General features: G+C 49.4%; 1 protein-coding gene across 1 annotated transcript in view; it reads left to right on the top strand.

Annotated features, from left to right (window-relative positions):
- The first annotated feature begins 1,338 nt into the window (after positions 1 to 1,338).
- Positions 1,339 to 21,717, top strand: part of LHFPL7 (LHFPL tetraspan subfamily member 7) — a 64,970-nt gene continuing 44,591 nt past the window's right edge. The window contains exons 1-2 of the mRNA XM_035139688.2: positions 1,339 to 2,010; positions 17,922 to 18,060. Coding sequence (XP_034995579.2) covers positions 1,561 to 2,010; positions 17,922 to 18,060 — 589 coding nt within the window. The 5' untranslated portion in view covers positions 1,339 to 1,560. The remainder of the gene's footprint in view (positions 2,011 to 17,921; positions 18,061 to 21,717) is intronic.

Raw genomic sequence — 21,717 nt, 5'->3', positions numbered from 1 at the left:
GCCCCGGGCCAGGCATCTGCCTTTCAGCTTCCTCCTCCTCAGTCTCAGTAGAACTCAGCTGGGAGAAGGATGGGGACAAAGCTAGAATTAGTTGGCTCTGCCTGCCATTGGCTCTGGCTCCCCTTACTGTTCGTCTCCCTGCCTTCTGCCTCATCAGTCCCAGTGGCCACCAGCTGCGGCTCACGGCTGCCCCATTTTTATTTTTAAAGTTCCATTGGCACCCCCATTTCAAATAAAAAATACCAAGGGGATGCTATGGCACTTCCTCACATGGAAATGTGTCCCTCAGAGGACCCACTGGAGAGCCAGTCTGGTGTAACAGTTAAAAGTGCTGGAGACCAAGTTTTGAATCCCCACTCAGCCGTGAAGTTCAGTGGCTGATCTTAGGCCAGTCACTGTCTGTTTCAGCCTAACCTAGCCTAACAGGGTCGTTGTGAGGATAAAATGGGGGAGGGGAAAACCATGTCTGCCCACTTGAGTCTCCTTGGAGGAAAAAGTGGGATAGAAATGTAATAATAAAGTAAACCTTGGCTGGAAAATGAAACGTGTCTTGGCTTTTAAACAGGGGAGGGAGAGAAAGGGGACAGCATTTGGGGCTTTTTAGTTTAGAAAAAGGGAGAGGAAGGGGGCATGGCAGAGGTGCATAACAATCTATTGGTGGAGTGGAGAAAATGTATGTTGGGAGATTCCAAACAAAAAGGAGGACACCATGCATGGTTAAAACTATGAAACTCCCTCCAAGAGTTTGTGATCCAAATGGCCACCAACTTGGATGGCTTTAAAAGCTGTTGGCATCCTTCTTTCTCGAGAGACAATGGAGTGCACCTCCAGAGGTGAAGTTTTACCGCAGCATGGAAGTGACTTTCCACGGTGTGGACTGTCGTCCGGACTTTTCCCTTTCTCAGCCTCGCTGGAACTCATGCGTGACTCAGGAGAAGGCTCTCGGTGGCTATTAACGATGATGGCTAGGTTCTCCCTCCACAGTCGTAGGCCGTAATGTTTCCGAACATTGGACTCTCAAGTGGGGACTCGGGAGAGATGGTGTTGCGCTCAGGTCCTGCTCGCGCGCTTCCCATTGGGACTAGATGGGTCCCCTTTAGTAACCTGACCTCTCATGATCTTGATTCACGTCGTCATCATCACCGCTTCAGATTCAGGGTGCCGCTTAGAGCAAAGGGGGGAAGCCTCCGCCCGGTGGGGTGAGCCAGCCACCCCCCGCGCTCCTCCCCACCGCTTGCCGACAACGCTTCCACGTGACGACGAGGCTGGATCCAGGGAGCCGCCCACCGGGAGCCGAGCGAAAGAAAACACTCGACGGCGGGCGGCGAGAGAGGCAGTGAGCGCACCTGCTCGCTGCGCACGGAGGCGCACCGCCGCGCAAGGCTCGCCAAACCTCTCCAAGGGCGCGCCTGACCTCTCCAAAGCGCGCAGCAAGGAAGACGAAGAAGAGGTCGCCTCTCGCTCGCCACGTGCGCCGCTGCCCCTCGTCCCATGGCCCTCCCAGGCCGCCGGCTCGCTTCCCTTCCCGGCCCGAGGTGAGCCAACCAGAGAGGGCCCTCCATGCCGGCGCGCCAGAAGCAGGAGGCGAAGAAGAAGAAGAAAGGCGCCGGTGGCGGCCGCGTGGATGCGGCGGCGCTGCTGCTGCTGCGGGAGCGCACGGCAGCCGGAGCAGCCACGGGCTCCCTCGGCCAGCCGCCTCCCGCCGCCGCCCTGCCGAGGATGTTCAGCTGCGTGGGCTGCTTCTGGGTCCTCTTGTCCTCCTGCCTCGTGGCCGTCTGCAGCTTCAGCTTCCTCTCGCCGGCTTGGATCGTGAAGGAGCGCGGCGTTGGCGGGCGGCGTTTGGTGGTGGCCACGGCCGCCGCCCTGGAAGGCAGCGAAGGCGGCGCCGGCGGCGGAGAGGTCAGCTTCGGGCTGCTGTGGCACTGCTCCGAGTCCCTGCGCCACATGTACGACTGCTACACCTTCGGCGGCCTGGGGAGGTTCAGCGAGATCCCCTCCGGCTCCTGGCAGGTGAGCGAGGGGGGAGCCGAAGAGGCTGGTTGAGCCTGTCTAGCTTTGTGTTGTTCACACTGGCAGGCAGCGACAGGGTGGCGGGTTCGGATAATGGGACCTGCCCAGCCCACCAGGAGATGCCAGGGATTGAACCTGGGACCTCTTGCAGGCAAAGCAGGCGTTCTATACCACTGGGCTACAGCTCTTCTTTTAAAACTCAATAAAGGTTCTAGTCCTCATGCTTCTGAATTACACGCTACCGGTAGTTGAATGAGAACATAAGAAGCTGCCTGGCAACAGCTCTCTCTCTCTCTCTCTCTCTCTCATAATGCCGTATTCCCAGCCTTACCAGGAGATGACATAAGCAATTGAACCTGGGACCTTTCTGCATGCAAAGTGGATGCTCTGCCAATGAGCCCCTGCTTGGAGCTGCCTTATATCAATTGTGCCCGACCGCTAGTCTTTCTAGCTCAGTATTGCTTGTGGCAGCTCTCCAAGGTTTTGGCAACAGGAGGCATTCCCAGACCACTAGGGAAGGGTGGGCATGGAATCTAGGAGTAAAAGGAACATAAGAGGAGCTGCCTTAGACAGGTTGGATGGCCCTCTGTCATGGATGCTTTAGCTGAGATTCCTTCATTGCAGGGGGTTGGACTGGATGACCCTTGGGGTCCCTTCCAACTCTACAGTTTTATGATTCTATACCGAGTCAGACCATTGGTCCATGTGGCTCAGTATTATCTACCCTGACTGGCAGCAGTGGCAGTGGCTGCTCAGGGTTTCCCATGGGGAGACATTCCTAGCCACACCTAGAAATGCTAGGGACTAAACCTTCTGCATGCAAAGCAGTTGTTCTGCCACAGAGGTTTGTGATCCTTCCGCTGAAAGTAAGCATAAAATTCTAGTCCTCATGATTCTGAATAAAGAGCTGGAGCTGGAAGCTGCCCTTTGCTGAGTCTGACCATTGGTCCATCTGGGTCAGTACAGTCATACCTCATGTTACATCCGCTGCGGGTTACGTCTTTTCAGGTTACGGACGCGCCGAACCTGGAAGTCCCAGAACGGGTTACTTTCGGGTTCGACGCATGCGCAAAAACGCTAAATCATGCTTTGCGCATGCGCAGAAGCACCGAATTGCGTCATACGCAGACGCAGCGCTTCAGGATGCGGCCTTTTCATGTTGCAAACGGGCCTCCGGAATGGATCCCGTTCACAACCAGAGGTACCACTGTACTGCCTACACTGACAGGCAGCGGCCCTCCACGGCTTCAGGTGGATAGTTTCCCTGCAGCCCTGCCTGGAGGTGCCATTGGGGAGTGAACCTGGGACCTTCTGCATGCAAAGCAGACACTCTGAAATTGAGCAGTGGCCTTTCTCATAGCCCCTGTGGAATTGTGTCGTAAAATTGCACCTAAATCCGCAGCAGTGACTTCCAAGGTAGGTTGTTTCGTGTCAAGGTTGCCAGCTGAATTGGCTTGCCTCTGAGGTTTTTAATTTTAATTTGTGTCCTGGGTGTGTGTGTGCGCGTGCCTTGTTTTGATGATGCCAAAAATGAATGCCTAGCAGAAAACAAGCCGGAGATGTTTGCTGGGCTGTCCGGGTGTCAGCAGGCAGACAGCGCGTGCTTTGCAGTTAGAAATCTGTTGGGAGCTTCAGGGCAGGAAAAAAAGAAAGCACTTCGCTCCACTACAGGGAGCGAAGGCGACCCAGGTGAATGAATTTTAAGAGTGGGCTCACAGAGGCTGTCCTGGCGGTTGTGCTCTCCCTCCACTGTTGGAGGCAGGATGGTGGGAATCACAAGTGGAGAGAGTGTTGCTGTTGGCACTCAGGTTCTGCATGCGGGTTTCTCTTTGGGGTGTCCAGTTGGCCTCTGTGAGATGCGACGTCCTGGACTAGTTGCGCCCAGTGTTAGAAATTAGCCAGGTGCCAGGCGCATTTTGCTACTGGTGTGGGTCCAATTGCAACTACGAGGAGATTTCTGGATGACAGTTGGGTAACCACAGTTTAAAAACCTCTGCCTCAGTTCATAGTTAATACCATTTCCACTGTTTCTCCCCCCCCCCTTCTTGTATTCTGGGGCAAGTGAATTGTAAGAGCAAGCTACAGTCAAGCAATGTAGTTGAGGGGCCCCAAGGGTCATCTAGTCCAACCTCCTGGTGAATAGACTATGGTGACTGTAACCTAGGTTCAAGGTGCCATTTGGCAAATAGCTTACATATCTGAGTTTCTAACATTGGACACACACCCATGGGCCTGTTCCAGCAGCTGGGGCTTCTGATGTTCTTAGAAGCTTCCATGTTTGATCTCCAGCGTCTTCTATTATAAAAATATTGGGTAACAGGGCTGGGGAAAGACCTGTCTTTGCCTGCAACCTGCTTCCAGGGAGTCCGGCCACTAGATGGGGCTGATGGGGGGAGTAGTAGTTCAAAACATAGAGAGAGTGGGGCACCAGTTTGGGGCTGGCCAGCCCAGACAAGTATCGTAGCTTGTGCAGGAGGCTTAGAGCTGGTGTTTAGAACCATTTCCCACTTAAAGCATTGTTGTTAGGGTAGCTCTTTAGCGAAAAAAGTCGCTTGCAATTAACAAAGAAAAGTAAGGATGGGGAATTATTCCCCCAGAATAAAGCCAATGAGGAGTTGCTATGCTTGGTAGGTGATGGCACTGAATGTTAAATAAGCGTTTGAAACATAAACTGTGTGTTTATGTAAGAATTCAGTGGAGTACCCTGCTGAAGGGCATGGCTGACTGGCTGGCAGGTACCCTGAACTGGAATGCTCCTGTTGACAGGGATGAAGATTACATTGCAGTACAGTCATTCCTCGGTTTAAGTACGCTTCGATTTGAGTACTTTCAGTTTAAGTACTCCACGGACCCATCTGGAACGGATTAATCCACTTTCCATTACTTTCAATGGGAAAGTTCGCTTCAGGTTAAGTACGCTTCAGGTTAAGTACAGACTTCCGGAACCAATTGTGTGCTTAAACCGAGGTACCACTGTAGTTTGTTGTGGGGTGTGCATTTATGCAATGGAATGGAGTACACGGTTGGTTGGTTGGTTGGCTGGCTGGCTGACTGGCAGGTCCCCTGAACAGGAACAGGGGCATAGATAACATTGCAATATTTTGTTGCTGATTCCACTTGCCACTGTATACATTTAAATGATTTATAAAGGATTAAAACAACATTTTAACTTTTATTAATCATGCGTCGGGGGTTGGTCCTCCCCCTCCCCTCCTGCAAATCTTTCGTTCTTGCTCAGTGATGGTGTAGAATCAGCACGAATTCTTGTGTAGCGCATTAATAGGCCAACAAATGTGTTATTATGGGGTCTGTCAGCCACAGCAGCCTGACACTCTTTTACCCCTGTGGAAACTGCCATGGTTGTTGTGAGTGGGAATGTCAATCGGCAGCAAATTATCACCGCTGTGGAACCAGGCTCTTCCGCTTGGCTTGCTTTGCAATATTTACAACCCACCTTTCATTGAGTTGGTTGGAATATTGGAGCACAAGAGAGTTTGATATCTATCTATCTATCTACCGGTATCTATCTATCTATCTATCTATCTATCTATCTATCTATCTATCTATCTATCTATCTATTGAGTTGGCTTCATTCTGGGGAGTTTGCATTTCTGGCTTGAACTTCTGCCAATTTCATTTCTGAGTTTTGTGCTAAAGGAGGGTTGCCACCTTTCCTGGCCTGACCCTGCACCTATGCCTCTTGACAAGTTGCTTTGGTACCTCCCTTCCAAAAGGACAAATAGCTTTGGAGGGCTTTTTCTTTTTACTGTGCTCCTAGCATGGGGGAATCAAGTTGAAAACAACACCCGTCCTCTCAACACCCGTGGACCTGGAAGGGGCATGTGGAAAAGCCCCCAGGGCCAGATAAGGAAGCCTGGAGGGGCCACATTTGGCACCCTGAGCCAGAGGTTTCCCTATTCATCATCATCATCACCATCGTTTTATTTGTATATGCCGCCATTCCATAGTTGAAACCATGCTCAAGCCAGTTTATGACGAGATTTACGCAATTACAAACATAACAGAAGTGACGAACAATAAATAAAACACATCAAAAAGTACAACAACCAAATGGAAACAATTTCCACATAAATAATAAGATCCCAAACCAAAGATACAACAATAACAGCAATAACAGCAACAACTTCTCCCAGCCCCCCTGTAAACAAGTTAAGGGTTTGAAAAAGAATCACACAGTGCCAAACAGGCTTGAACTTTAGAGGCATTTGGGAGCCTCAAACCTGCACAGAAGTTTAGTTAGGTGCTAATAGTAGTTAGGCTACTATTCCTAGCTTGGTGGCGAAGAGACGGGAACGTTTTGGCTTGCTAAATTACTGTGTTTGAACAGATTTAGAAGGGACGCTGGGCGTGTATAAATACACACTGTGTATTTATGATGTGGCTTGCAGGGTGTTCTGAATAAGCTTTGTGCTTTGCTGTGTGCACAGTGCGGCCATAGATATTTGGACTACAACTCCCTTCATCCATGGCCATTGGCCATGCTGGCAGGGAGCCTAAGCAGAGCCCCACTGGATCAGACCAAAGGATGCTCCAGCATCCTCTTCTCACTATGCTCAAGCAGATCCCCCAATGGGAAGCCCGCGAGCAGGACCTGAGAGCAAGAGCCGTGCTCTCTCCATGTGCGACTCCCAGCAAATGGTCCCCAGACACATACTGTACTGCCTCATTGATAACCTTCTCCTCCATGCGTTTGTGTAACGCCCTTGCCAAGCCACCCAGGTTGAACTATGTGCTGTATTATCTTTAGGGCAGACTTTTTTTCATGCAGCGCATAGTTAATTTATGGAACTCTCTCCCACAGGAGGCAGCGATGGCCCCAAACTTATTTCTTCTTCTTTCTTTGGCGGTCACTCGTAGCTGAGTAAGATTGTCTTCCATAAACACGATTTTAACAATGGGCCCGTAAGTGACTGTGGAGGCCAATTCTGGATCCACACGTCCTTCCACAGTGGGGACATTGGTTTCCAGGCGGGAGTTGATCACGGTGTGGATTTGCCAAGCATGCCTTCCTCTTAGCACATTTCTCCCTTGCGTCCTCAAAGCCCATGACACCTTTGGTAAAGGCTGTTCTCCAACTGGAGTGCTCACAGGCCAGTGTTTCCCAATTGTCAGTGTTTATACTACCGTACATTTTTTAAGATTTGCCTTGAGACAGTCTTTAAACTTCTTTTGTTGACCACCAGCATTACGCTTTCCATTTTAAAGTTCGGAATAGAGTACAGTGGAACCTTGGTTTATGAACACCTCGGTTTACGAATTTTCAGTTTACGAACGCCGCGGACCCATCTGGAATGGATTAATTCACTTTCCATTACTTTCAATGGGAAAGTTCGCTTCAGTTTATGAACAGACTTCCGGAACCAATTACACCCATGCTTCGGGTGAAGTATGCTTCAGGTTGAGTACTCCGCGGACCTGTCTGGAACGGATTAATCCACTTTCCATTACTTTCAATGGGAAAGTTCACTTCAGTTTATGAACGCTTCAGTTTATGAGCAGACTTCTGGAACCAATTGTGTTCATAAACCGAGGTACCACTGTAGTTGCTTTGGAAGATGGCTTTTCAAAGCCACTTAGATGGCTTTGAAAAAGGATTGGGCAAGGCTACCGGCTACGATGGCTACGATCAGAGATAGCAATGTTTCTCCATCCCTGGGATACAGCGGGTGTCACCCTTGGGTCAATCCACAGCCCTGCCTTGCTGTGGCTATTCATTCTTTTAGCATGTCGCAGGAGTTCTGCTGGCATTTTATCGGCGTAGTTGGCATTCTGTTGAATTTCCACCAGATCCTAATTTCCCTGCCCCTGCCCTTGAAAAAAGCTGGTCTCAGCTGCAATAGAGGGTGGTGACCTTTACAAATCTCGAAGATTTCCGAGGTTGGCTTCAGATGTTGTTGGAAAACCTGCCTCCCCCACCCCATTGCTGGGGGTGGGGGTGCTGAAGTAGCCACCCCGCAAATCCTCCTACCCAGGCGGTGGCTGGGAGAAGGAACTGGAGGGGTGTGTGTGTGTGTGTGTGTGTGTGTGTGTATACAGCCTGTGCCTTTTGTCTGAGGGAGCTGCTCTCACCAAAGGATCATTAATGCACGCTGTGTGTTTTGTAGGAAGGGGAATTATGCTAATCGCCTTACAAATGATGCTTTGAGTCGTGCCTGGAGGTTAATTAAGGGGCCTTTCCCCTCAGAAAGAGGGGCACTGTGTCTGTTTAAAAATGCAAACACTGTTTTAGATCGAAGGAGCGGTCTCCCTGGACTTCTTGTTTTGCAGCTTGAGAGCAATGAGTCTAGCTTCGTTATATACCTATATTTACCCCCACTTCCAATATCCCAGGCCCACAGGAGTGAGCGGACACTGAGGGCCATAGTTTGCACCTCCTTGTCCCTCTTGGTCCTCACATGCTGCTTGTCTAGGTGCAAGGATCCCTCCCCATGCCCTGTGTTCTCCCTAATGGGGCTAAACTATACAACTTCCTCATCTGTGCCCTAAATGATGCATCTGCAGGGCGCGGGGAGCCTATATTGCCTAATGCTCTGGATTATGTACTTCAGATCTTGGGTCCTTAGGTTTCTTGAAGCCTCAGGGCCCATTACTAACCCCAGCCCTATCAATTGGTTATCACAGTGAGACCAGCAGAAGCAATCACCCCCTCCTATTAACATCATCCAGCTGTGTGTGCTGTTCCTTTTGCAACCAAACCACTTGCCGTTCATGCACAAGAGTACAGCAGGCTTGCGGGAACTTCTTTCAGAAGTAGGAAAAAAGCTTTTTTTGCTGGGGGGAAACCTAAAACTGAAAAGCATCCAGTGAGGACTGAGCATGCTTAAGAATTTTTGTTTAACTTTTTTGGAGTGTGTGTGTTAGGAAATTGAATGGAGTGGTCTTGGCAGAGGGCCTGGCTGGCACCCTGGTGAGGAATGCAGCCCACTGCAACTTTTTGTTGTAGGTCATGCCTGTTGGTTCAAGTCTCAGGTTAGCTTAGGGCAGGCATAGGCAACCTTGGCTCTCCAGATGTTTTGGAACTACAACTCCCATGATCCCTAGCTAACAGGGCCAGTGGTCAGGGATCAAGGGAGTTGTAGTTCAAAAACATCTGGAGAGCCAAGGTTGCCTATGGCTGGCTTAGGGCTTAGGTAACAGATCTCTTTCCTGGTTATCTGTTTATTCAAGGGAAGGAACCTTCTCCAGCCCAGAGGGGGGCCCTGAGAGAGAAACTGGGTGGGGGCTTTGGGTAGTGTCTCTGCTTGCTGTGAAATGCTCTCCTTATTTGGCATGAGGGAGTAATTCAATTCAGTTTGCATTTAAAGACGAATCTTCCCGATTTGCACTTTCTGAAACAATATGCAAAGCATATCCACCCTTCGAAATCTCCTCCAAATTTTGCCCAAATGTATTCCAAATCCTACATGGAGATGCCTGGGATTGAACCCTTAACCTTCTGTATGTCAAACAGGCTCTCTATTGCTAAGCTGCAGCCGCACCCCCCCCCCAAAAAAATTAATGTGCTGCGGATTAATTAATATGAATGAATCACACATTGTGAATTTGGGAGGCTTGGATAAAGCTAACAATGTGTGTCTTTGGGTTGTCGTCCCCCCCCCCCCCGGCGCATGCAGCGTCTGCTAAGATACTGATCCGGCAGGAAGGATGGGGGTGCAGGTACCTCAAATGAGGATTCCATTCTTGATGTTGATTGGGTGGCAGGGAAGGACCCCATTGCTCCTCTGGAGCAGTAATGAAGGCAGGTTGGGAACAAGAGAAAGTGGGGGTCTGATGCACCCAAGGTGGCCGCCTAATTAAAATTTCATTAAGCTTCTTTGCCTGCCTTGGTGGGGGTCTCTGGCTGCACAACTGATGTGCTAATGCCTTCGCTTGCCTCTTTCCTTACTCTTTCCCTCCCTGTCTATCATCTCCTCCCGCTCCCAGATAAAAAAACAGCATTGTGAGGGGACTGCGCACAGCAACAATCCCCTCTCCCTTCTCCCCCACCCCAACACCAGCAATGGGCTGGGTTTATTACAGGAACACAGGAACCTGCTTTAAACCAAGGCAGAGTTATTTGCACATCTACCCACTGTTGGCAACTCTGACTGCCAGAGCAGGGTTCCCCACCTCATGCCCCGTTGCCTGCTACAACGGGGGGGGGTGCCTGTAACCACTCTAACCACTAGGCAATACTGCCTGTTGGTGCTATGACTTTACCTTTGTCCAGCCTCTTCCATCACCTCTGACTGCAGGATGGCTTTGATTTTCATTCACTATGGAAAGTAAAGGCAATTGTCGCCTGCAGCCTTTGCACATGAACCAATGCTGTCAACTCTGGTCAACTCTCACTGCTGCATCTGGGAGATGATCGCATATGTGAACGGAAGGGTGCTGGGGGTGGGGGGGTTGTGGGGCTGACTGCAAAAAGGCGCAGCCTGGAATCTATTCATGGATCAAGGGAGAGGAAAGCATTGCATTAAGAAAGCCTTCCTTGCTGTTTTTGAATTCTCATCCCCTGGAGCGTGAGAGACGTTTCTAGGGAAACAAGTATTGCTGAGCATCTGCAGAGTCCAGTACAATTGCACTTCTCCACTGCGTTCAATAAATGGGGGGGGCGGACATAGTATTGCTGAGCATGTGCAGAGTTCAGCGCAACTGCATTTTACCTGGACCTCTGATAACTGCTCAAAGGGGGGAGGCTTTTAAGAGAAGGGTAGGCAGGCACTTTTCAGGGACAGATCGCTGTCCCTTTGGAAAGGGGGTTGGTTTGGATGACCTCCCAAGATACTTTTGGTCCTAACCTTGTGTTTCCTCAAGTCTTTCAACTCTGGCACTTCTCCTGAACGTTTTCTTTTACTGTGCTTGCAAACCAAATGTCGACTGTTGTGTTTCAGGGCTGGGGATGTGCAACCCTCCCGGGTGGTGCTTGGCTGCAATTCCCATTATTGTCCCTGACCATGGAGCTACCTTTTGCTGGCTGAGGTGGGTGGGAGTTGGAGTCTAGTCCAACAACATCTGGAGTACCACAGGTATTCCCCACCCCCAGTCGACTGGGTGGGTGAGCAGAGGTGATAGAATCATAGAATTGTAGAGTTGGAAGGGACCGCAAGGGTCATCCAGTCCAATGCCCCCCCCAAAGGATCCTGGGAATTGTAGTTTACCCCTAGAGCTGCAATTTCCATCTAGTCCAACCCTAACCCTAATCATTGTCCTTAGCAAACTACAGTTCTCAGGATTTTTCGGGGGAAGCCATGGGCTTTAAATGTTCAATGTAGATGTGGCCACATGTGGTTTGAAGGGCAATAAATCAAAGAGAACTTGAGCAAAATAAGTATCTTCTCCCCATGTCCCAATTGCCTCTATCTCCTGACTCCAATCCTGCTTACTTCCTTGATGAGCCGGCGTTGAGCCACATGGGCTTCTCAGAGCATTCTGTGACATCGGAGCACTTCCACCTATGATTGGGGAGGACTGGAGCTTGTAGATAACAGCCAGGTTGTTATTATTTTTTTTAGCCTGACTTCTTTTGAATTTTGAGAGTTCACCAATAAGATATGCAGAATCCAAGTATTTGAGATTCTCTTCTTCCCTCTTGTTACAAACAGCTTTACTTAACTTTCTAATAAAGAGGTTTGATACTTGTTTTAAAAGCACTATTTGTAGAGAATGAATATGTCATCAACATAATTGTCTGTAATAAACATTAACTTGTGAGGTTGCCAAATGCACAAGTTGGCCCCGGTGCTTCTGTTTAGTCAGGCTGTCAACTTCCTAAACATGTGTGTTTTAATTGTGACACCCTTCCCCTCCCCTCCAGACCCAAGAGGGTCCCCCCACCCCATAGTTTGAGGACTCGGCTTCTACTATTCCTTAACTCGGGAGGTGCTTTCCATGGTTTCATTCTCCTCTCTTGGTCACTATTGATCTCTTTCGATCCCACAAGCAGAATCTATTTTTTTGAATTATTTCCCTGCCAACAAAAGGCCATAAAATCTCCCTGTCTCCTGCTTCTCTTCCCACCCCCAATCCTACTCCTGAGGGTGATTAATTGTTTATCCCCTAAACAAATTAAGAGCCTCTTGGCGGGTCCATCAATATGCCTTTATGTGGCCTAATAAATCCTGATTAATGACAGACCCATATAAATCTCTGTATTACCTTTTTGGTGGTTGGTACGAGGTGAGCTTCAGCCATTCGCTCGGTTTAAAAAAAAAACACATGAAACTTTAAGACCTGTATGTGGAACAATACTTAAATCGGTTAGTTAATTCACAGTTGAATTAAAATGTGCTCAACAGATTATTCTGAAGGCCCAGGATAAGTTTGTGTCTGTTCCCCACCTGGCTGGCAAAAACTGACTTTCCTGTTAAGACAGCCAGAGTGTCTTTGGTTAGAGATACGACAGAACAAAACGAAGAGCATTAAACTCAGTTGCTTTGTTTGCAGTTTGGCAGTGTAACCGACTCACTCAGAAGCTGCCGGGCTCTTTTCTTGGACGTTTTCCAACAGAGGTTGGATGGCTAACTGTCAGGGGTGCTTTAGCTGTGATTCCTGCATTGCAGGGGGTTGGACTAGATGGTGTTTGGGGGTCCCTTCCAACTCTTATGAATCTACAAGTCAGCAGTAGATTGCTGGATTGCCACTTGGTGGCTGGATGACCGAGCATCCTTCTCCAATTCATGGTCCTGGCAAAGGGAAAAACCCACTGTACATGTATGAGCTCACAGGCTGCTTCTAGAACAAGGCTGGGGAACCTCTGGTCAGGAGCCAAATGAAGCCCCACCCCCGGTCTCTCCCTCTGCCCCCTGCAATGCTCCCTAGGCCACGCCTCCTCTCCTCAGGCCACGCCCCTCACCAGCCCGGCTTCTTGGACTCGGAAAATGCCCCTTGCTTGCCTGGATGGAGGGTAGAGAGAAAATTGTGTGAGTGACTATGTGCAGAAACTAGCTTCATATGCAGATGTAAAATTTCTTCTTCTTTTATTATTATAATAATATTTAATTATATCCTGACTTTACCCCAGACTGGGACTCAAGGTGGCTTACATGAATTAAAACAACACGTATAAAATACGGAAAGCTAAAAAACATATGAAAAATATTAATTTAGAAGTAATCAATCTAATTCAAACAATATTTAAAACAAATACAGACAGTAAAAACAGCACAGAATTATTATAAGCGCTTTCCTTGAAAATAACAGTCAGTTCCACAAAGCCTGCCGGCGGAAGGATAGCAAGCAGAGAGTCACTCTAGCTTCTCTAGGCAGGGAGTTCCAAAGTTGTCTTGGAGCAGCCACCAAGAAGGCCCTCTCCTGCATCCCCACCATGCATGCCTGTGAGGGTGGCAGGACTGGGAGAAAGATCTCTGAAGATCTCTGAGCCCAGGCAGATGCGAATGGGAGTTTCCTCTCTTCCATCTAGTGGCTGACATTGCATGATAAAAAGCTCCCTTCCCCCCAAATAAATAAACGTATCAACAGATGCTGCAATTGTTAAGCATGGGCGGGACAGATTGTGTTTTTGTGTCTTTCCCCTCAAATCCCCAGTCAGCCTATCCTTTTGCCACTGAACTATTTTTGGTACGTTCCCTTCCAACTCTTTCCTGTTTCTCTCTCTCTCTCAACCCTCCCCCCTCCGATTTCCTTCCTGCTCTGTAGTAAAGGATAATGGAGGCTCTGACTTCCCAAAAGGTCAAAGACGGGTGTGTGTGGTTGGTTTTTTTTATTATTGTTCTAGCAGCTGATCACAGTAATTTAGTTTTCCTGTTTTAGAGAAGTGGTGCCATTTTTTAAAAAAGTGCTCTGCATTCCTGCAGGACCTGCTATTGTGCAGGACACAGACGAATTGGCCGCCTCCACCGTGTGAGTCTGCTTGGCAGGCAGACAAGTCGGAAGAGGCGCCTTATTTTTCCAGGGTTGTTGTTGTGGTTGTTTTTTTGCATCCACAGTTAGCAGATATTTTGCACTTCAAGAGGAATCATAGGAACATACGAAATTGCCTTACACTGAGTTGAATCATTAGTTTGCCTGGCTTGGTATTGTCCGTTCTGTTGGTGTCTCGTTTCCAGAGTTTCAGATAGTGGGATGCTATCTGCAGGATGCTCAGTCCCCAGCCCTACTTGGAGATTGAACACAGACCATTCTGCTTGCAAGGCAGGTACTCTGCCTCTGAGTTGCCGTTCTTTCCCTAAATATAAAGTGAGGTGCTAGTCCTCATGCCTCTGGGTGAAGCGACTGAATTAAACAGGAAGTTGCCTTAAACTGAGTCAGACCGTTGGTCCACCTAGCTCACCTGGACATGACGAGGGTTGGACCTGGGCCCTTCTGCACGCAGAGCAGGTGCTCCCCCGCTCAGCCGAGGCCATTCCCTGCTCTTTTGTAAGCACACAGCCTGCCATCCCCAGGAGCTGAGAGGCAATCTGTTTCCTTGCGTGAACGCAGCTTCTGGCACAGACTTTCCTCTCCACCCCGCCCCCCGCAACCTTAAATGGAAGCTCCATTCCCCCGCAGGGAAACTCTGAAGCAAGCCGAGTGATGGTGATGGTGAAGGGGGGTGGGGAGAGGCATGGGAGGCAGGGAGTGGAGTAATCTCTTGCTCGGTTCCAGTAAATAATACATCAAGATGGCAGATCAGAAATGAAATTATCATTGGGAATGCAGAAGCACTGGCTAGTAATCACATGCAGACTACTCAGTGTGTGTTGTGTTTGAGAGAGAGAGAGATAGATAGAGTGTGTGTGTGTGTGTGTGTGTGTGTGTGTGTTCAGGGGGGCTACTTCTGCCCTCTTGATTAATTATGTAGACGAGAGAAGGTGAGGTATCTTTTTATATTATTATTGTGCGGCTCCCCACACTGCATGGATTATTGGGGGAGAGTTATAAAAACTCCTCCTTGATATGGGGCAGAGGGATTTGCTTTGATCAACTTGGAGGACAAAGAGAATGGGAAGGCACACATCTGGAGGGCCCCCCCCTCCCACAGGCCCAGCCCCATTGGTCATGCTGGGAGTTGGAATCCCGCAGCCCACAACTCTTAAGCAGTTCCAGCACCATGGAGAGTTCCAAGTGAGCAGCTTGCCCCACCAGGAAAGGAGGCCAGTGGTTTCAGCACCATGGAGAGTTCTGCTCCCCCCCCCCCAAATGAGACCATCAGAGGTGCTCTGCTGGGTCTTTCAGTGTACAGTTCTATATGCAAAAGAGGTGCCATTGTTCCCCTTCCTCCCTTAAGAACAGAAGAAGCTATGGAGGAGCTGCCCCCCACCCAAAAAATGCTGGCGGATTTCAGCTCTCAGCGTCCCTGCCCATTGCTCATACTGGCAAGGGGGGCCAATGGTTGCCCCACCACAGCCTGGTCCATCCAGAGAAGGTACCCATGAGGCAGAGAGTTCCAAGGGAATGGCTTGCCCCAGCTAAGGCTAACAGAAGAGCCTGGCTACTGGATCATGCCAGAGGGGCCTCATCTAATCCAGCATCCTGTTCTCACAGCAGCAAACCAGGTACCCCAATGGGAAACCCACAGACGGGGTGTGCAAGAGCATTCCCATCTTCCCCCCCCCTCATGCTAGAAGCATGCGACCTCTGGCCCTGGAGCCAGTAAGCAACAGCTAATGCGTTCCCTGGCTGCGTGGCGCCAGGTCATGCGTCCGTTAATGGGAGCTTATCTAGCCCCTGGATGATGCAGGTGAAGAAAGGAGCGAAATGAATTTCTTTTACGAGCCCATGTAGTATGGCGGGTGGGTGGGGGAGAGAAGGTGTTGGCTGAGGAAATGAATTCCAGCTATGAATACCGAATGGAATCTCTAAATAACTGCGTGCATGGGAAATGTTCTTTTCCTGCTGTTTGGGGACGGGAAGGAGGGGGCTCATCAGGGTTCCTCTCAAGTGTAATTCTTGGGCAAAGTGTCCATGGACAGCATTCTAAAGAGCCGAGAGATGCGAACCTTTCTGTGTGGTGAGTGCACATTTTTGGAAGCGAACTCATTGGAACTTCTAAAAAGACGCATACTAGATTCCATTTGCAATTACTGAGTGTTGAAATTATTGCAGTTTCCATCCCTAGGTCCTTAAGTCCTCTGCTCCATCTTCTGCACAATAGCCTTCCTGATTTGAAATATATTCATTTGTCTATGTTAAAAATGTATATCCTGCTTTTCACCATCTAGCCCTCGATAGCGGCTTTGCAACGATAAAAATACATGAAATGTGCACAGAGGTGCTTCTGTTCTCCCTGGCTGGCTGGGCGTCTTCTGCGAAGGGTGCATTTTAATTAAGGGACGTTCAGGAGCGGCCGGCAGGGCTGGTAACTGGATCCGTTTAATCTATCAGCGGAGGCAGCGAGACGCGTCGGCAGCCTCTAATGGCACTTGTGTGTTCAATCTCTAATCCCGCCAAGCATGTAATACATTTCCTATTAATGCTCAACTGCCGGCATCCTGATCACCCTGGGGACTGAGCGACGGGTGAACTGTGGGCGATAGATTTAACGGCACGAAAGGGACCCCGAGAGGGGGGTATGTGTTACAGGGAGTTGGGGAGCAAACTCGGGTCCTGATCCATCCTGTGTTCTGCTTCCTGTGAGACAAATACTGTTCTTTAATTATTGTGTGTGTGTGTGTGAGAACAACAGACGTTGGCCCTTCAAGCTCCTCTGCCTGGCCCATGGAACCGTCTCCAGGCCACACACCCCCATCTGCAGGTGACACCCCCTATGGCCCTTGCTTTGCACCATCCGTGGGTACTTCTGCCTGGCTGGAAATGCATCTTTCTATGGCTCCGCCCGCATCTGGCATGTGGCCCCTGGAAGGTTACCCAGAAGGGACAGCGGCCCTTGGGCTGGTGAAGGTCCCCTACCCCTGGATTAAAAGGCAGTGTGACTTACCTGCCTTTGCTGTACCTGTGCATTTGATGAAAAAGTGTTCAGAAATGAGGCCAATGGTTTTTTTGTTTGCAGAAGGACCGGCTCAGCCGCAGAGTAGCTGCTCTGCGTGCCGGACAATCCAGGTCCAGTCCCTAAAGAGGGTTTAATCTCCTGGCTCACATGTCCTGCCTCATCCCCAACCCAACATTTTCTTCCCAAGGTATTGCGTTAAGGGCTCAAGCAAGCCAATTCCCTCTCCCCACCAGACACACCCAGTTGGAAACTCACTGAGTAGGGGATGTTGTCAAGCCATTTTTTTGGGGGGGGGCAGGTTTAACTTTTTTTTTAACAAGCAGATATAAAGATAGAACTCCTGTCCACTGGGAATGTGCAAAAATCCCCTCTTTGTTTTGAGGCCACCAAAATGAAGTTGGTATTAGAAGTGCTTGTGGTAGTGATAAGGATCTGTTCGCTTGGTAGTCTTAACTGTGTGTGTGTGTGTGTGTACAAATGGAAGATGTTATCCTCTTCCTTGCCCACCCCACCCCCCTTTGACTCTCTGACCCCCAGTTGATGCTGGGCTCCAGCTTTCCGGCAGCCTGCTTGACCAATGGTCAGGGATGGTGGGAGTTGGGCGTCCAGCAAAATCTGGTGCTCTACAGAGCCTCCATTCCCATTGGATGTGCATGTGGCTCCAGCTTGTCTGAACCCCCCCACACCTGTTCGCTTTTTACCCACCGTACTTATGATGGCACACCTCTTAATTTCTTGGCTTGAAGCAGGTAACCAGAGGGTCAACATATGCTAACTGAACAGTGGCACATCAGAGAGCCTGTGTGGTGTAGAGGTTAGAGTGCTGGACCAGGGTTCAAATCCCGCACTCAGCAGAAACTCGCTGGGTGACTTTGGGCTCAGGCTCTCAGCCTAACCTACCTCGCAGGGTGGTTGTGAGGAGAAAAAGAGGGAAGAGGAGAACTTTGAGCTCCTTGGAGGAAAGGGGAGTATAAATGTAACAATGAATGTGTTTGTTTTTTTTAATTCATATTTTCAGACGAGTGCTGTGCTGTGTTCGGGGGGCTGTGCTCTCCTAGCCTTCAGCTCCCTCCTGGCTGTCATTGTGATCTTCCTTCCCAGCGGGCCGTGTGAGAGGAGGGTCTGCACCCTGGCTGGCTACATTCAGACAGCAGCGGGTAAGTCTATAAACCGTCCTTTTTTTGCAACTTGTATCTGCGAGTTTAACTGGATCAATTGTTTACAGCAGAGAAGGGCCCGAGGGCCGTATTCCCTTCTGAGCAGCCTTCTGGGGGCCACATCCCACTGGTGGGCGGCGCCAAAGTGGGTGGAGCCAGAAATGCAAATCTTGCCTTGCTGCAGTAGGCTAGTTTCTACACCCACAGTCACACACCCCTCTCTCCATCCTCCATCCAGGCAAGCAAAGAGGCATGATAAGAGGTAAAAGGCACATTTCCAGCCAGGCAAAACCACTCAAGGAGAGGTGTGGCTTAGGAAGAATCCAGAGGGCTGGATAGAGAGGCTTGGAGAGCCACATTTAACCAGAGGTTTCCCATCCCTGATTTAGCCATTAAATTTTCTAAAGAGGTATTTCAACTGTGTGGTCTGTAGATAGGTACATATCTGTAGAATGGTATATGTCATATTTATTATGTATAGGTTATTATTCTATTTTTAAAAAAGGTTTCCTATTTCCTTGTTGCTTTGTTGTTGTTGTTTAGTCGTGTCCGACTCTTCGTGACCCCATGGACCATAGCACGCCAGGCACTCCTGTCTTCCACTGCCTCCCGCAGTTTAGTCAAACTCATGTTCGTAGCTTCGAGAACACTGTCCAACCATCTCGTCCTCTGTCATCCCCTTCTCCTAGTGCCCTCAATCTTTCCCAACATCAGGGTCTTTTCCAGGGAGTCTTCTCTTCTCATGAGGTGGCCAAAGTATTGGAGCCTCAGCTTCACGATCTGTCCTTCCAGTGAGCGCTCAGGGCTGATTTCCTTCAGAATGGATAGGTTTGATCTTCTTGCAGTCCATGGGACTCTCAAGAGTCTCCTCCAGCACCTTGTTGCTTTAATCAATTTATATTCGCTGAATTTTTCCTTGAGTTTATTCCTTCTTTGCTACTGGTGCTTGTCTAGACTTTTTTTTTTTAAAAAAAAGTTTTGCTCCAGTGAACTAGAAACTTAGATCCGCCTCCGCTGAGAATATGTGAACCTTCTCCATAGAACACATAGTGGACTAGAAACTTAAATTTGCCTCGCCTTGTTTTACGGAGAATGTGAGCGCTCTGCGCAGAACCCTGTGGAAGGAAGTACATTTGCTCGTGAGATTCTTTACCTGTGTTTCTTCCCATCTGCCCCCCCTGTGCCAGCAGATAAATAAATAAACAAACCAACAAACCACAATGTCTTTATTTATTTATTTATTTATGCTGCTTTTGCTGTTCAAGCAGAGAGTGCCTGGATTTCTTGATGAATAAGACCAAAGCTAGCAGGTGGAGGGGAGGAGGGATGGGCGAGCGGCACGAGGAGGAACCCAAGAGTATCCTTGTGACCTGAATCCCAATTGATTTCAGATTATTACTGTTGACTGGAAAAGGCGCCGCATTTTCAAAGCACCATTAATCCACAGTGAACTGAAATTAAGAGGCATGGTGCTTCCTGAGCCGCGGTTTGTGCGCTGGGGCCAGGAAGAAAAGGGCAGGGAGAAACGTCTTAAATGAGCTCATTAGCTTGATTACACATGGAATAGTAAATTTCCCCTTTGTCAATACAGCTTTCAGTTCTGTATAGTCTGTTTACCTCCAGCACCGGAAGACTCTCAATTCCACCTCCCAGGGATCCTTTGTTTTATTTAATTGCATGGGGGGTACGATGGCAATGGTGTCTGTCGGGGTGACGCAGCTTCGCTCCAGATTTAGGATGAGCAAATGTGTCACAGTTCCCTCCCTTGCTTCCCATCCCCCCCCCAGTCTCCAATTCAGTGTTTTGCATATCCGCATCGGAAAGCTGGCATGGCTGTAGTGGTAAGAGTGTTGGACTAGGGAAGTAGGACACAGGAAGACTCTCATGAAAATCATTTAGCATTTTAGGGTGAGTATCTCACAATGCACATGTTTTTCTATGCAGTTTTGACTAATATACATTTTTTTTTGCAAGCAGTTTCCCCTAATATGTGTGTGTGTGTGTGTGTGAGAGAGAGAGAGAGAGAGAGAGTGAGTGTTTCACTAAAGCACAGGTGTCAAACACAAGGCCCGGGGGCCAAATCCGGCCCGCCAGACCTTGTCATGTGGCCCGCCGAGCGCCCCAGCCAGCAGGACCCAGCAGCGGGACCTTGCTGCTGAAGCGCCGCGCCGACAAACAGCTGGGGTCGGGGGGGGGGGGGTAGAAAGGCGGGCGGAGCAGCGCCGCACGGAGAGTCCCGAGCCTCTGCTACGCAGCAGTGCTCTGTAGCACTTTGAATCCTCCTCCTCCTGCCACGGCTCGGCGCCTGGAAACGGCTGTTGCTGCTGCTGCTGCTGAAGCACAGACAAAGCACCCAGCAGCGCCGCGTGGCGGAGGATTCAAAGTGCTACAGAGCACTGCTGCGTCCCAGAGGCTCAGGACTCTCCGCACAGCGCTGCCGGGCACCGACCCGGCAAGCCGCCTCCTCCTCCTCCTCCTCTTGCCTCACCTCCTCCTCCTCCTGCCGCGGCTCAGCCTCACGAACGTGCAACTCTGAGGCTTTACGCACTTCTCCTAAAACGGACACCCGCTGCCTCATGCTGCACGGGAAATGCTTTTTGCCCCTGGGTCCCTTCGCACTCTTTTCTGGCGCTGAATCAAGGCGGCGACCCCCCCCTTCCCTTTCTTTCTTCCTCTCTCTCGTTCTTATTCTTTCTTTCCCTCTCCTTCCTTCCTTCTTTATCTCTGTCTTCTCTCCCTCTTTCTTTTTCTTTCCTTCTTTATTCCTTCTTTCCTACTCTTCTTTCTCTCACCTCTTTCCTTCCTCTCTCCCTCCTGCTCCCTCTTTTCTTCCTTCCTTCCTTCCTTCCTTCCTTCCTTCCTTCCTTCGTTTCTTCCTTCTGTCCTTCCCATCTTTCTTCCTCTCCCTCATTCTTATTCTTTCTTTCCCTCTACTTCCTTCCTTATTTCTCCCTTTCCGTCTTCTCTCCCTCTTTCTTTTTCTTTCCTTCTTTATTCCCTTCCTTATTTCCTACTCTTCTTTCTCTCCCCTCTTTCCTTCCTTCCTCTCTCCCTCCCACTCCCTCTTTTCTTCCTCCCTCCCTCCCCTCCCCTCCCCCTCCTCAGAAACATAGGATGCTGCTTTATACTTCTGGCCCTTAAACCCTGGAACCAGGAGAGCAGCTCCAGTGAGTCAACCTCAGCCAGTCTCTTTGGTGAAGGGTGGTGGCTCACTGGCAGAACATCTGTCCTGCATGCAGAAGGACCCCAGCATCTCCAGGTACTAGTAGCTCTGCAAAGGTCCTGCATGAAACCCTAGCGAGCCACCACCCAGTGCAGTTACCAAAAATCATTTTTCAGTAAATTGTACAATAATTTTACATTTGAATATCTACTTGCCATTATTCTGACTATGTTTCTGCTTTCAGAGCTAGTTATTACTTACATTATTACAAAAAAGTAATAATTGAATGCAGTGACAATAATTTATGATAATAAAGAGTGGACACATAGTCCTACAGATACAACCGGCCCTTTGAGGGTGACCAAACTGCTGATGCGGCCCCCGATGAATTTGAGTTTGACACCCCTGCACTAAAGTATACATTTTGATGCACAAATCCTCCTAATACATGCCTATGGCTTGGTTGGGGTTGCAAAATTTGACAAATGATGGAT

The sequence above is a fragment of the Zootoca vivipara genome, chromosome 15, assembly GCF_963506605.1.
Source record: "Zootoca vivipara chromosome 15, rZooViv1.1, whole genome shotgun sequence".
In the NCBI taxonomy this organism is placed as follows: Eukaryota; Metazoa; Chordata; class Lepidosauria; order Squamata; family Lacertidae; genus Zootoca; species Zootoca vivipara.
Note: the sequence above shows the minus strand (reverse complement) of the source record. Positions and strands in the feature narration are given on the sequence as shown.